Raw genomic sequence first — 17248 nt, forward strand, 5'->3', positions numbered from 1 at the left:
GTAGATATACAAGATGTTACTCATGCATATAAATGTACAAGTAAGTAGATTTACAAGATGTTACTGGTGCATATAAATGTACAGGTAAGTAGATATACAAAATGTTACTGATGCATATAAATGTTCAGGTAAGTAGATATACTAAATGTTACTGATGCATATAAATGTACATGTAAGTAAATATACAAGATGTTACTGATGCATATAACATATATAAATGTACAAGTGGGTAGATAAACAAGATGTTACTGATGCATATAAATGTACAGGTAAATAGATATACAAGATGTTACTGATGCATATAAATGTACAGGTAAGTAGATATACACGATGTTAAATATGCATATAAATGTACAGGTAAGTAGATATACAAGATGTTAATGATGCATATAAATGTACAGGTAAGTAGAATTTAAAATGTTCTGTTTGTTCCAATCTTTAAGTATGAAGAAAGGAAGATGTGGGATAAATGTCAACGAGACAGCAACCCAATGACAAATATAACCAAAAGACATCTTGTCAGAGGTCAACATACATACTTCAGCGATAGAGGGTTTGTATTCAAAATGTCAAGCTCTGGATAGTTCTGAGTCTATAACAAGCAGATATCATTATATTGAAAGTCCAAGCATTAAAACTAAAGTTCAGATTTCCCCATCAAATTTTCTGTGGCCATAGCCTATAAGTGTATTTGATGGTGTTTTTACTGACCATGCTAGACCCTCGTGGGTAGTCAAGGTCGTTAAACACCCCCTAGTAGAAGCGTTTATATCTTAGCATCAGCTGTTTTATTGTTACAGATAATGTCATTATTACCACAAGAACACATGAAATATTTGCAACTGAATGATCAGCAAAATGTTTAGTATGAAATCGATTTTGTACCTGGAAATCACTTTCTTGAATTCAAAGTTTTTTTTGGTATTTTTGTTCTTGGCTGAAATCACCTTGTTTCAACAAATCTGTAGTTTCTCAGAACCGTTAAGAACAGAGCATCATGTCTGAAGAAGTTAACAGCTGAAACTTATATCTTTAGCCATGGTTTCTAAATGTTCAAAAAAGTCCAACTAGTGACGTTCAGATTTTTTTAATATATTTTTTTCATAATTATATATTTAGACCACTGCAGAACTACACCTAACTGTCAGAATGGAGGCTTTGTTAACTTTCAGTGTACATGTACTTGCCCAGATGTGCTGACTGGTGCCACCTGTGAACAGACTGTCTCTAATAATCGTAAGTATCTGGTTATATCCCCTGTTTAATGTTAATTTTTGACAAATGTGTATTTAAAACAAAGTATTGTCCTTGTGAAATATTATTCCCCAAGACAATATTTCATGACTTTGTATCATGAAATTTTGTCTCTATCTATAAAATAATGTCCAGGAAAGGACATATTTCCATATGAAAATTGTCCATATACAGACAATATCTCATAGATGAAATTTTGTATTTTAAAAGGGAGATAATCCAAGATTATATATTGTGTATATTGAGATTCATGGTGGATTGTCATCAAATTTTGTCTCATGAAGGACATCCTATAAACATTTAATATTTTTGATAATGATATCATTAAAGTGTTTTAATTGAATTCTGTTTGATAATAACAAACTAACCTGCAGAATTAATTTATGCAGCAATTTTGAAATCCACAGTATATTTAGGGAAATTACTTTTTATGTACATGAGGCAGGAAATATAAGTTCCATAATTTTGTGGCTTAAATGTCAAACAAAATATGTTAGAGAAAAGTGAACACGTTGTATAAATTCTCGTTGATTGAACTTGTTTGTTATTTGATTTCGTGGTTTTGTTTAAATAAACATATATTCATATAGAACATTTGTATTCATTGAACATTAAGATTTGTTATTTCCCTGTGCCAACGAAATCCATGAAAATTGATAAACAACGTATAATAATGTATCCACAGTATTAACGGGAGAAATCAGTTTGAGCCACTAGTTTTCAAAAATACCTTGTATCATTTGCGCCAAAAATTAAATATATGACTGTGTTAAATTATTTTGATAAAAAGCAATGAACTGGCATTTGTCTTGTTGTTGTATGCATAAAGTATTCACGAACAGGTCTGTGTGTACATTGTGTAATAATATTTCTTTATCTTGTATAATGATCATGTCTACTTCCCACTGAATCATGCATTACTTCTCTTAAATACTCTGGCTTTTGTTTTTGTCTCGCATGCGACAAAAGTCGCAGAAAGCGAGACATAGGAATTGCCTTTCCGGCGATGACGACGATGATGGCTTTGGATCAGTTTGTTGAGTTTTCTGCTTCAGTTAGATTGATAGGAACTACTTGTGATAGATCATTCATTGATATTTTGTATGAAGTCACATTACTTTCAATACATATCAGTTTGACGACTATTTTAAGACCCTGCCCTCTAGGACATGGTCCAGTGACTTTGATTTAATTAGCAATTTTCTATGTTATTTTGTCTGCTTAAGTTAGTTTGACAGGAACTGCTTGTGATAGATAAATGATATTTTGTATGAAGTCGCATTACTATCAGTACATATCAGTTTGACAACTATTTTGAGACCCTGCCCCCTTGGACATGATCAATGATTAGTTCGTATCAAGTTAACGACTTCGATGTCCTGCCCCTTAGTCATGGTCCAGTGACTTTTAATTAATTAGCAAGTTTCAATGTTAAGTTTATCTGTTAAACTGATATAGATAGGACTTACAATAAACAACGACATTTTCTATAGAGTTACATTACTGTCTGTACATCTCAGTTTGACGACCATTTTCAGGCCCTGCCTACTAGATCATGGTCCAGTGACTGAATTAATAAGTAATGTTGCTGTCCATCAGATTGACTTTTTCTGAATTTTATGCCGATAGGTGTGACATATATCTGTGTCAACAGTTTATTTGAAATTTAATGAAAAATATTTATTAATCTATGGCTGCATTGCCTATCAGGTAATTTTTGTGCCCAACCTACGATAGAAGAGAGGCATTATGTTTTTCGGTCTGTGCGTCCGTTCGTTTGTCCGTCCGTCCGTCCGTTCGTCCGCCTGTCCTGCTTCAGGTTAAAGTTTTTGGTCAAGATAGTTATTAATGAAGTTGAAGTCCAATCAACTTGAAACTTAGTACACATGTTCCCTATGATATGATCTTTCTAATTTTAATGCTAAATTAGAGTTTTGACCCAAATTTCACGGTCCACTGAACATAGAAAATGATAGTGCGATTAGGGCATCCGTGTACTATGGACACATTTTTGTTCCAATTGAGCTTCGATACATGATTATTTGTTGTTGAATTAGCATTGTGCAGTTTAATGTAAGAAGAGACTTGAAAATTTACGATATTGTCCCAAATTACAAACATACTGCGATGGATGCGATGAAAAAAAAAGTTAAATGCATTGTTAATGAAATGCCTCTGGTCCATTATTAGTTATTATAATTATAAGTTATTTTTTTTATAGCAACAGGTAAAGTGGCGCAACAGAATTCTGTAAAATGGTACAATTGATACCTTTGAAAAATAATATTTGGCGCAAATGATAAACCTTGAAAATAGCAGTTGACCCAAAAGGACTGCAGTGGTATAAGTTGCCGCAAAAGGTGGCATATCCTTCTAGCTTGAGACATAGATGAGGGTCTGAATGGGGTTTTCAGAATAAAGAATGAGCCATAAGAACAAAGAATGGTGATAAATTGACAAAAAATGAAAAAAATGAAAACTGCAAATTATATTTAAGTTAATTAAAGAAAGTGGATCTAATATTTATATTGATTTTGGAGACTGAGATTGTTTTAAGATAACATAATTTAATACAATTATAAGAACGTGTGTTAAACATAAAATAACTGAAAAGGGGGTGGGGGTTAAAAAGAAGGTGACTGGGAGTTAAAATAGGTCGGTGTGTTGTGTTTGTTTTAAAAAGATATAACCATACGAATTCCTAACTTGAGCATTACCTAGAATAAATTATAAATTGATTCATTTTAGAAACTTGTGGAGGAATTATCACCCTTGATGTAGGAGTCGAAAGAATCATTGAATCACCAAACTATCCATCTGACTATCCAACAGGGCTAGAATGTACTTGGTTGATTAAGGTAGGAAGTGTCACCTCTTGAAGTAATCAAGCTGTTCAACCAACTATCCAACGTCAACAGGTCTAGATTGTTCTTGGTTAATTAAAGTATGAATTTTGTTATCTGCTGAAATGACCAAACTATTCATTAACTATTGAACAGTGTTAGAATGTACTTGGTTGATTAGGGTAAGAGTGTCCAATAGGGTTAGAATGTACTCGGTTGATTAGGGTAAGAGAATGTAATAAGGCTAGAATGTTCTTGGTTGGTTAGGGTAAGAGTATCCAATAAGGCTAGAATGTACTTGGTTGATCAGGGTGAGAGTATTCAAAAAGGCTAGAATGTACTTGGTTGATTAGTGTAAGAGTAACCCATAGGGCTAGAATGTATTTGGTTGATTAGGATAAGAGTATCTATTTACTAGCGCTCGTCACTTTCGTCATTTACGAAACTGTTTTCAAAATGACGAAAGTATTTCAAATCAATTTCGTCACTTAAATTTGAAAAGTGTAAAAATATTTTCGCATGAAAATACTATAATTCTACCTGTCTACATGTTTCTGACAAGTTTATGACCCTCAGCTAATTAACATTTACACCAGGTGTTATAAAGTTGTGATTACAGCTAATCCGCTTATCGCCATCGGATGGGTCACTAATCCGGTTAATTATTTTTCCCAGTAAATTTAGTCAGTCTGCATTTTAATTTCAATATTTCTCAAGGCCAACGACCACAATTTGCAGTTCGCTTGTCGTAGTTTCGTCATTTGAACAAAAATGTTTTCCCCAGGACAATTCGCTTGTTAATTTCAATATTTCTGAAACGATCATAACTTGCAGTTTGTTTGTAGTAGTTTCGTCAGATGATCGTCTTTTCGTCATCTTTGATATAAACGTTCAATTTTGATTAAAAAGATAGAACTTTGTTCAAAAAGTTCAGAAATGTTTTTCAAGTTAAACACTTCCATCATCATCAACTTGTCAAACAGGTGCTTCCTTTACGATATACTGCGCATGCATGAAAGTATTCCTATGAATGTATAGACACTTAAACGTATAATACGAAATAATTTAATTTTGGATGTAACGCGTCTTCTGATTGGCTGACGTTGTTTTGTTTATCAGCCCATAGACATAATTGTGTCATGTGACCGTGACGTCATCAACGTTTTTTCATGGTTTACTCCGGTTTAAAATGGAATTTAGAATTAAATTATAAGAAATGACTGTAATATTTTTTCTGTCTATTCGAAATAACATAAAAAATGTGGTGCACACTTTAAAATAACCCGCTACGCGGGTTATTCAGTGTGCACCACATTTTTTATGTTATTTCTTCATAGACAGAAAAAATATTACAGTCATTCCTTAAATGAATTCAGTGCCAAAAATAAATGAGAGAGATAAATATAGTTCGTACTAAGCAAATTGAAATAAAAAAATGATAATTTCCTGGCTTTTTTTAAACACGAACCAATCCGTAGATGAATCCGGATTCATTCTGAATTTATTATCTACTTGTCACTTCCCGTTTACATTTCATTTGAAAATCGAAAGTAAACGTGATCAATTCCCGATTGGTTTACAATTTACATTTATTGGAATCGTTCCATGTGAATTTGTACAAATCCTTGGTTCCAACTTTATAGAATTTAATTCAAAATATCGATTTAAACGTCTTATAAGGATAATGATTATGCAGTGTAATAGTCTTATAAAGTTCAACAAGTTCATTTATACTGTGATTCCTGGTTTTAAAAAAAGGAACCCAACTTTTGTTGATCAGGAATGTCCCCTGAAACTAATTGAAGTAAAATTTTGAACTAGATTTTCAGATCTTATATCCTAATCAAAGATGTATAGTTAGTAATATACATACATCCTTGGTCCCTTGCTGTTACCCAAAATAATGTTGATTTTCATCTCGCGCAAAAGTGACTTAAGCCCTCAAAATCCTAGCTTAAACCCTGAAAAATGATTTAGGCTAGAATGTATTTGGTTGATTATGGTTAGAGTATCCTTCAGCGATGGCATGTACTTGGTTGATTAGGGTAAGTGTATCTAACAGGGCTAGAATGTTCTTGGTTGATTAGGGTGCTACCCTTTGATTTTTATGGGGTGCTTGGATGAAATTTGAAAAAAATAGGCAGGACAGGAGTTTTGAGTAAAAAAAAAGGCAGGATGAGACACTTGCAAAAAAAAAGTCAGGATATCAATTTAGGTAAAAAAAAGTTAGGATAAACTTTTAAAAAAAAGACAGGACCGAATAGAGTGAAAAATAAAAAGCAGGACAGAGATTACAACTAAAAACAAATTTTCATCCTAGCCCTCCATAAAAATCAAATGGTAGCTCTCTTAGGGTAAGAGTATCCAATAAGGCTAGAATGTACTCTGTTGATTAGGGTAAGGGTATCCTACAGGGCTAGAATTTACTTGATTGATTAGGGAAAGAGTATCCTTTTAGGCTAGAATGTACTTGATTGATTAGGGTAAGTATAATGTTGACTAGGGTAAGAGTATGCAATAAGGCTAGAATGTTCTTGGTTGGTTAGGGTAAGAGTATCCAAGAGGGCTAAAATGTAGTTGGTTGATTAGGGTAAGAGTATTCACATGGCTATAATGTACTTGGTTGATTAGGGTAAGAGTATCCAACAGGGATAGAATGTACTTGGTTGATTAGGGTAAGAGTATCGAACAGGGATAGAATTTACTTGGTTTATTAGGGTAAGAGTATCCAGCAAGGCTAGAATGTGCTTGGTTGATTAGGGTAAGAGTATCCATTTAGTCTAGAATGTACTTGGTTGATTAGGGTAAGAGTATCCAACAGGGATAGAATTTATTTTGTTGATTAGGGTAAGAGTATCCATTTAGGCTAGAATATGCTTGGCTGATAAGGGTAAGAGTATCCAACAGGGATAGAGATTACTTGGTTGATTAGGGTTAAAATATCCATTTAGGCTAGAATGTACTTGGTTGATTAGGGTAAGAGTATCCACAGGGATAGAGTGTACTTGGTTGATTAGGGTAAGAGTATCCATTTAGGCTAGAATGTACTTGGTTAATTAGGGTAAGTGTAATGTTGACTAGGGTAAGAGTATGCAATAAGACTAGAATGTTCTTGGTTGGTTAGGGTAAGAGTATCCAATAAGGCTAAAATGTAGTTGGTTGATTAGGGTAAGAGTAATCACATGCCTATAATGTACTTGGTAGATTAGGGTAAGAGTATTCACATGCCTATAATGTACTTGGCTGATTAGGGTAAGAGTATCCATTTAGACTAGAATGTACCTGGTTGATTAGGGTAAGAGTATACAACAGGGATAGAATATACTTGGTTTATTAGGGTAAGGGTATCCAGTAAGGCTAGAATGTGCTTGGTTGATTAGGGTAAGAGTATCCATTTAGGCTAGAATGTGCATGGTTGATAAGGGTAAGAGTATCCAACAGGGATAAAGATTACTTGGTTGATAAGGATAAGAGTATAGAACAAGGCTAGAATGTACTTGGTTGATTATGGTAAGATTATCCATTTAGGCTAGAATGTTCTTGTTTGATTAGGGTAAGACTATCGATCAGGAATAGAATATACTTGGTTGTTTAGGGTAAGATTATCCATTTAGACTAGAATGTACTTGGTTGATTAGGGTAAGAGAATCCAACAGGGTTTGAATGTACTTGGTTGATTAAGGACAGAGTATCCAACTGGGATAGAATGTATTTGGTTGATTAGGGTAAGAGAATCCTACAGGTTTTGAATGTACTTGGTTGATTAGGGAAAGAGAATCCAACTGGGATAGAATGTATTTGGTCGATTAGAGTAAGAGTATCCATTTAGGATAGAATGTACTTGGTTGATTAGGGTAAGAGTATCGAAAAATGATGGAATGTACTTGGTTGATTAGGGTAAGATTATATTTTTAGAGTAGAATGTACTTGGTTGATTAGGGTAAGAGTATCGAAAAATGATGGAATGTACTTGGTTGATTAGGGTAAGATTATCCTTTCAGAGTAGAATGTACTTGGTTGATTAGGGTAAGAGAATACAACAGGGTTAGAATGTACTTGGTTGATTATGGAAAGAGTATCCAACAGGGGTAGAATGTACTTGGTTGATTAGGGTAAGAGTATCCAACAGGGATAGAATGATCTTGGCTGATTAGGGAAAGAGTTGTCATCTGGTGAAATAATAAAAATCTTCGACCAACTATCCTTTTAGACTTGTGAATATGTGGTTTAAAATTATTTTTCTGGTGAAAGCACTAAACTATTGATCCAACTATTCTACATGTTTAAAGTGGTTATCAAAGGAAAATAATGTCTGTTCTGTTGTAAAACTCACCATACTATCCATCTAAAGTCACTGGTCTATAGTGTTAACTTTAAGGTAGAACTGCACTTCTGAAGCATTCTTGTTTTTTTTTCTCTTAGGGAACGGCTAATAGCTTAGTAAGAGCCTCAGTACAGTATATGAATATATCTTCTGGTGCTACATGCAGTCATTGGTTGGAATATAGATATAATTTATTGGGACAGAAAGGTCCAAAGTGAGTATTGTTGGTCAGAGAAGAATTATATAATTTATTAGGACAGAATGGTCCAAAGTGAGTATTGTTGGTTGAAGTAGAGATATAATTTATTGGGACAGAAAGGTCCAAAAAAAGTATTGTTGGTTGAAGTAGAGATATAATTTATTGGGACAGAAAGGTCCAAAAAAAGTATTGTTTGTTGTAGTAGAGATATAATTCATTGGGACAGAAAGGTCCAACATGAGTATTGTTGGTTGAAGTAGAGATATAATTTATTGGGACAAAAAGGTCCAAAGTGAGTATTGTTGGTTGGAGTATAGATATAATTTATTGGGACAGAAAGGTCTAAAGTGGGTATTGTTGGTTAAAGTAGAGATATAATTTATTGGGACAGAAAGGCCCAAAGTGAGTATCGTTGGTTGGAGTAGAGATATAATTTATTGGGACCGAAAGGTCCAAAGTGAGTATTGTTGGTTGAAGAAGAGATATAATTTATTGGGATAGAAAGGTCTAAAGTGTAAAAATTATGAAATATCAGACTAGAATATTTTTTTAAAACTATGTATTGAGGACAGTTTGACCACATCTTACACTTTTTAGTGTATATTTTTATAATACAGGGTATGTGGTACAAACTTTGTTGCCGATGAAGAAGTATGGGACAGTACACCTGATGAGCTGAGCAATGCCATGATAATAATATTTGACAGTAACACATACTCATCTACGGCAGCTTCAAAAGGATTCTTCATTAAAGTTAGATCAATTGGAAATGGTTTGTATTTACAAGTGAAGATATCTCTACATTATAAGCTTCTTTCAGTACTGGGAAGGTGGTTTAGTTAGAGGCTACATTGCTAGCCACTTGCAGTACTGGGAAGGTGGTTTAGTTGTAGGCTTTACATGTCAATCCATCATATGCTTGTAACATTTTCTTGTTCATGAAATAATTGAATGATGGATACACAAGTTTAATGATATAAGTATATCTCTGCAAGATAAGTTTTTAAATGGAAACGCTCAACTAAAGTTTTTTTGAATATAAATTTTTTTTTAAATTTGGATATTAAAGCCACATGACTCTATTAGCCATGTTCGCTTTTGCCATCACAAGGCATCCATTGTTGTTTGTTTAAGCATACCTGTTTACTGACATGTATTTTGTGGGTGTGACCGCAAATTTACCATCTCATTACAGATTTAGTAATGACCTGCCCAGATTATCAAACAACATAAGATATCAATGTCTGACCCGTTTTCACCCGTATTCTAGTGCCATGAGAATTCCAATGTCTAAAATGCTAAACTTTCTTCTGAAAAATGCAAAATGTGAAATGTTTTCAAGACAGGAAGTTGATAATTATCTCTCAGTTGAATGATTTATAGCTATCCAAACATAATTTTGACACTTTTGATTGAAAAGCAATAAAATTAGCTAATTATCTTGTCAATTGTACCCAAGAAAGGCTGAAGCCAGTTAAGCTTGATATACAATTTTATTTCCTGGTTTATAATATTTGCAGTTTGCAAATATCAATTATACTAGTATATTTAAATCATTTAAAAACAATTTAAACCCTTATTATACATATGTGTAGAAGAGATACACGTCCCTAAACATTTTTAACCATTTATATTTGTCGTCACTAAAAATCAATGTCCTATACTTGGGACTGCACAGAATGTGAACAACAATAAATTCCTCTTTCTCTTAATCTTCCTTCTATGTATAGGAACACTAGCTATAGCTCATTTGTTATAATAACTTGGGGTTTATAGAATTCATTGATAAAAAATAGTGTGAATGAAACAATTAGAGGGCATTGCTTTATATTGATAGTTGATTAATAACGAATATTTAACAAATCTAATGACGTTGAAATGGAAACATTAAATTGAAATATTGAATTATTTGAAGTAAATACTTCATAATTGTATATTGTACACGTTATGGAATATTAAAAAAATTCTGTAAATTCTTAAATTCAACCTAAAAAATTTGAACACGTTATGATCTGACTTTTCGTCCTCTATTCAGATCATCGCTGCATTTTCATTTTCACGTACCATTTACCAGCTCACTGGTAGGCAAATGATCAATTTGACATGTGCATGAGTAAAATACATTTCTCAATAGTTTTATTCATGATATATTCAAAGGTTTATCATAGAATAACCCAATTGAAGTTGTTGATGACTGGTATTATTTTTCAGGATGTGTCAGCAACCCTTGTGTATATGGAAAATGCAGCAGCCCTGAGGGTACCAGTGCATATACATGTACATGTGACCATGGTGTATCAGGGACAAACTGTGATGTAATTAGTAGTAAGTATTATGTTACTGGTACTGTTGTTAACTGTTTTTAGGTCACCTGTCCGAAAGGCCAAGTGAACATTTCTCATCTCTTTGCGTTCGTCATCCTCCTTCGTTGTCTAGTCCTTAAAAAAAATATATCAGTTGCCCCCAGTTGCCATTCAAGATTGCCAACATGGCTAAAAATTGAACATAGCCCTGGGGTAAAATGCAATTTTTGCCTTTTATTTTGAAAACTGCTTTGCATAAAGGAATTTTGACATAAGCAAAAATGTTCAGAATGTTACGCTGTACTGTACCTATTGCCTATTTGGGTCTAAACTGTCGGACGACTTCTTATAGGAGTGTCCTTTCAGTGATGAATTTTACCATTTTTAAAATGTGTTTTCATATCTCGATAATCATAAAAGATAGACTGAAACTTTAAAAGCAAAAATAATCAGAAAGACAAAATCTACCAAAAATCAAATGACAAACATCGTCAGATGACTCTTTATTAGAATGATTGCCCTTAAATGAAGATTTTTACCAATTTTTAGCATTGTTATGCCCTACTTTATGTTTTTTCGGTCTGTACGTCCGTTCCTTCGTTCTTCCGTTTGTTCGTCCATTTGTCCGTCTGTCCTGTTTCGGGTTTAAGTTTTTGGTCAAGGTAGTTTTTAATGAAGTTGAAGTCTTGTCAACCTGAAACTTAGTACACATGTTTCCTATTTCTAATTTTAATGCCAAATTAGAGTTTTGACCCTAAATTTGCGGTCCACTAAACATAGAAAATGATAATGCGAGTGGGCCATCCGTGTACTATGGACACATTCTTGTTTCCTTATATATATCTTGAAAACTATAATAGGTAGATGGAAACAAAACAAACATAAATGATCAGCAAGACAAGATCTACAAATAAGTCAACATGACCAAATCGTTAGTCGACTCCTTATTGAAGTTATTGCCCTTTAATGATGATTTGTCCCATTGTGCCTATTGTAATAGATAGAAAGAAACTGTATGAAGCACAAATGATCAGCAATACAATATCTATGAATAAGCCATAATGACAGAAATCTTCAGTCCACTTGTTTTGGAGTTATTGCTGTTTAATGATAATTTTTATTTTTTTTTGCATTTTTTGCCTATTATTTTGAAAACTATAATAACTACACGGAAACTTTTCAAAGGAAAAATCATCAGCAGGATAAGATTTACAAATATGTCAACATTACTGAAATTGTCAGTTAACTCTATATATAATCATTCCCCATAAAAATGACCATTGTTGAAGATGCAGGTGAGCAACACAGGCTCTTTAGAGCCTTTAGCTACTTTTTTAAGTTGGTTAACAATTGTTCTGTTATTGTTTATAAAAAAATACCTTTCTCGAATTGAGATAAAAATATATTCCAGAATTTTCTACTTTTGAATTCCAAAGAATATAAAATGAGTGTGTATAGTTTTGTATTACTTCAACTTGGACAAATAATTAGTTGATGCACCCTGTCAAGCAAAACCATACCCTTGTTGCAATCTGTCAAGGTCAAACAAAATAATCCCTTGATACACCCTGTCAAGCAAAAATATGCCCTCGATGCACCCTGTCAATCAAAATAATACCCGTGATGCACCCTGTCAAACAAAATGATACCCTTGATACACCCTGTCAAACAAAATGATACCCTTGATGCACCCTGTCAAACAAAATAATATCCTTGATACACCCTGTCAAGCAAAATAATACCCCCGATGCACCCTGTCAAACAAAATAACACCCTCAGTGCACCCTGTCATGCAATATAATACCTTCAGGGCACCCTGTCAAGCAAAATGATACTCTCGATGCACCCTGTCAAACAAAATATTACCCGAAATGCACCCTGTCAAACAAAATGATACTCTCAGTGCACCCTGTGATGTTATTTGTGTTTTATTGGAATAGTAACCATGACTTTTATTATGTTTTAGCCTCCTTTTCAGTTCATTGTACATTTGAGTATGGAGAAAGATGTATGTTTGAGAATGAAGCAAGTAATGCAATAAATTGGGACTTTAACAGTGTAAGTTTAACATAAAATGCATAAATAAAAAAACAATTCTGCTCACCCAAGGGCCAAGTGAGCTTTTCTCCTCACTTGGCATCCGTAGTCGTCTGTTACCTTTTATAAAATTTTCTCCTCTGAAATTACTGGACCAAATTTAACCAAACTTGGACATAATCATCATTATGGTATCTAGTTTGAAAAAGAGTTTGATGACCCCGTCTGCTAACCAAGATTGTCAACATGTCTAAAATAGAACATAGGGGAAAAAATGTAAGTTTTGTCTATTATTATGAAAACCGTAAAAATGGTCAAAATGTTAAGCTCTACACGTCAAAACTGTCAGATGTTCATTGACAAATATTACCATTTTTTTTTCATTTTTGCCTATTATCCTGAAAACTATAATGGATAGAGAGAAAATGTAAATTCTAAAAATGATCAGCAAAACAAATAAGTCTACAATATTTGAAATCGTCAGTCGACTCCTTATTACAGTTATTGCCCTTGTTGATGATTTTTACCATTTTTTTTTGCGTTTCTGCCTGATATCTTAAAAATGTTAATAGATAGATAGAAATTTAAACAAGTAAAAATGATCAGCAAGACAAGATCTACAATTAAGACTAATATAGAGGAAATCGTCTGACGACTCCATATTGGACTTATTGCCCTTTAATAACGATTGTTATCACCTTTTTGTGTTTTGCCTTATATACTAAAGATTATGATAGATAAATAGACACTTTACATCACAAAAATGATCAGCAAGACAAGCTCTACAATTAGCATAAAATGGATCAGCAAGGCAGGATCTACTAACAAGTCAAATTTTGCCGATATAGGCTGTCACTCTTCATAGAAGTGATTGCCCTTAAATGAGGATTTTTTTTACCCTTTTGTGTTTTGAGTAAAATCTAAAGAAGATAAAGAGAAACTAAACAAACTTAATTATCAGCAATACAAGATCAACAAAACCGAGTTTTTTTGTCATGAATTCTATTCTCGTCTACAATGTTGGAGAGTGTCCTTTATTGAATATGCACATAGACCAAGGTTAGCGACACAGGCTCTTTAAACCCTCTAGTTTTATGTCCTTTTTGGTCATATAGTTCTTCAACTGTTTTGAGGTTCTTATACATCATTGACTTTTAAATATTCAGCTTTGAACATTCCTGATGAAGGGAAATCCAGAAAAACACTTGAGACCCATGAAATTTATAAAATGTTGTTTTCATTTTTGAAAGGAATGTAGGGAATTTATTCTTTGAAATACGGTCATTTTAACAGGGATTGTCTACCACCTTTCTACCTCACCTGCAATTGAAATACAGTCATTTAAACAGGGATTGTCTACCCTCTATCTACCCCACCTGCCATTGAAATACAGTCATTTAAACAGGGATTGTCTACCCCCTTTCTACCTTACCTGCCATTGGAATACATTCATTTAAACAGGGAGATTGTCTACTCCCTTTCTACCTCACCTGCCATTGAAATACAGTCATTTAAACAGGAATTGTCTACCCCCTTTCTACTTCATATGCCATTGGAATACATTCATTTAAACAGGGAGATTGTCTTCCCCCTTTCTACTTCACCTACCATTGACATACAGTCATTTAAACAGGGATTGTCTACAATCTTTCTTCCTCACCTGCCATTGAAATACAGTCATTTAAATAGGGATTGTCTACCCTCTTTCTACCTCACCTGCCATTGAAATGCAGTCATTTAAACAGGGATTGTCTACCCCTTTCTACCTCACCTGCCTTTGAAATACAGTCGTTTAAACAGGGATTGTCTACCCCTTTCTAATTCACCTGCCATTGAAATAAAGTCTTTTAAACATGGATTGTCTACCACCTTTCTACCTCACCTGCCATTTAAATGTAGTCATTTAAACAGGGATTGCAGATTGTCTACCACCTTTCTACCTCACCTGCCATTGAAATACAGTCATTTAAACAGGGATTGCAGATTGTCTACCCCCTTTCTATCTTACCTGCCATTTAAATGTAGTCTATTAAACAGGTATTGTAGATTGTCTACCACCTTTCTACCTCACCTGACATTGAAATACAGTCATTTAAACAGGAATTGCAGATTGTCTACCACATTTCTACCTCACCTGCCATTGAAATACATTGTCTACATCTAATAGTTATATATAAAGTTGAATTCTTTGATTCCTAGTTTTCACGTCATGCTGGCTAACAAATTGGACCTCTTTATTTTAGTGGTGTAAATGATAAAAAGATAGAAACTTTAAAAAGCTAAACTAGTCAACCTATCTTTAAAAAGCAAAATTAGTCAACAAGTCATGATCTTCAAATAATACTACATGACCGAAATCATCAGACAACTCGTTTTTAAAGTTATTGCCCTTTAATATAAACTTTTCCCAATTGTTTGCATTTTCGCCTATAATGGTGAAAACTATTATAGATCGAAACTGTAAATAGCAAAAAGAGATTTATAAAAAAATAGAGAGGAGGAGTTCTGAATACAAATTGAGAGGGAAGAGTTCTGAATACAAATAGAGAGGAGGATTTCTGAATACAAATTGAGAGGAAGGAGTTCTGAATACAAATAAAGAGGAGGAGTTCTGAATACAAATAGAGAGGAGGAGTTCTGAATACAAATAGAAAGGGAGGAGTTCTGAATACAAATTGAGAGGAGGAGTTCTGAATACAAATTGAGAGGGAGGTGTTCCCATATAAAAACTATGGAGGATAGAACAATCGATATGAACAATTGATATGATCATTATATATAGTCTTCTATAGATAGTATTAGTATGTCAGACATAATTTGAGTTGGAGTTGTTTCCATTTGGCCCCATATTGGAGGGCAAACTGTTTGAATTATACAAGGCTTAAACAAACTTAAATTGTTCAGAACACATCTTTTTCAAAAGTCTCGTCTTCAGCTTGGTCAGTGTAACCATTTGAATTTGGTTGATTCATGAAGGAATTTGTGTAAATTACCTTTCAAAACGGCAACAAAAGGAAATAACTCTAAATTCAAATTACTTCAATCGAAAACTTTTATCTATAAGAGGCTTAAAAATAGATTATAGAAAGATTACGATAGTTTTTGATTTTGATGATTGTATAAGTTTCTTTTTTTTTAGATAAATATAGATTTTGCAATACCACCCCAATGAATTCAATATATAGTTAATCAAGATAGTTGAATTTTCAAATGAGAGGTTTATTTATATCATAATTTTTAAGTCATAAATACATAATGGGAAAAAATATAGGAGACACTAAATAGATTTACTAGCTATTTATTGTCAGAATATTTGACTCTATAAATATATTATTGTTCCAAGTAACTGAAAATGACGAAGGTATTGCGATTCAACTGAATTTGAGTTTATACTGACAGCTATAAATGTGCTCCTTCACAATGTTTGATGCTGTGCAATTGCATTATTTTTATTAATATATTTTTTAATGAATAGAAAAGCACACCATCAAGCAATACGGGACCAGACAATGCTCAAGAAGGATTCCAGTACGTGTATACAGAGGCATCAGGGAACAATAAAATGGCTGGTGATAAAGCTGTGATGTCTACAAGTATACAGTTACCAAGTAAGATAAGAAAAAATAACAAGAGTGTAGCAGTCACTTAGTAATGACAAACAATTCACCTTTCAGAATTTAAGTGACTAAGGGTAATTTCATTGTTTCTACTTCCCCCCTCCTCCAAAAAAATATAATGTAATATTATTGGTTGAATATCCAGTGATTATGTTGTTGTTAGCCAATCAAAACTTTTTGATGCTCACTTTTAAAAATATTATCCGGAACTTATCAGATTCTGAAATGGCAAATTCCACAGAATGTTAAAACCAATTTTAGTTCCACACAATTTTTAGTGAAAAGATCAAATAAAAATGTCATGCACTTAAAGCCTCTAAGAATTTGTGTTGTCAGTGGCATTATGCTGCCATGGAATGGTGTATGTGGCAGACAGGACTCTGTTTGTTTTAGCACATTGCTTTGTAGTCAAAGATCCTTGTATGAAGCTGATATAACTGAATAAAAAAACAGTTACTTTGTAAACATGGTTTTTTGAGATATTTTTTCTTTGTTCTAATGCTACTGTCGGCCTTTTGTAGAATAATGACAAATTTTGAACACTTAATATCATGACCCTTTGACTGAAAACTATCAAACTTGGTTATAGTTGACCATACCAAACAGCCATTTTGATTTGACTGTTAATGTAGGAGTAATGGGACTTTGATTATTAATTTTTGATGACATCT

The 17248-nt window shown here is 33.3% G+C and overlaps 1 protein-coding gene across 1 annotated transcript in view; it reads left to right on the forward strand.

Annotated features, from left to right (window-relative positions):
- The window catches only part of LOC127723870 (MAM and LDL-receptor class A domain-containing protein 1-like), a 90093-nt gene that overhangs the window by 44344 nt on the left and 28501 nt on the right, over positions 1-17248 (forward strand). Inside the window, exons 15-21 of the mRNA XM_052230588.1 lie at positions 1120-1236; positions 4003-4112; positions 8520-8635; positions 9238-9392; positions 10832-10945; positions 12890-12981; positions 16436-16568. Coding sequence (XP_052086548.1) covers positions 1120-1236; positions 4003-4112; positions 8520-8635; positions 9238-9392; positions 10832-10945; positions 12890-12981; positions 16436-16568 — 837 coding nt within the window. The remainder of the gene's footprint in view (positions 1-1119; positions 1237-4002; positions 4113-8519; positions 8636-9237; positions 9393-10831; positions 10946-12889; positions 12982-16435; positions 16569-17248) is intronic.

The sequence above is a fragment of the Mytilus californianus genome, unplaced genomic scaffold (genome assembly GCF_021869535.1).
Source record: "Mytilus californianus isolate M0D057914Y unplaced genomic scaffold, xbMytCali1.0.p SCAF_13, whole genome shotgun sequence".
NCBI classification, from domain to species: domain Eukaryota; kingdom Metazoa; phylum Mollusca; class Bivalvia; order Mytilida; family Mytilidae; genus Mytilus; species Mytilus californianus.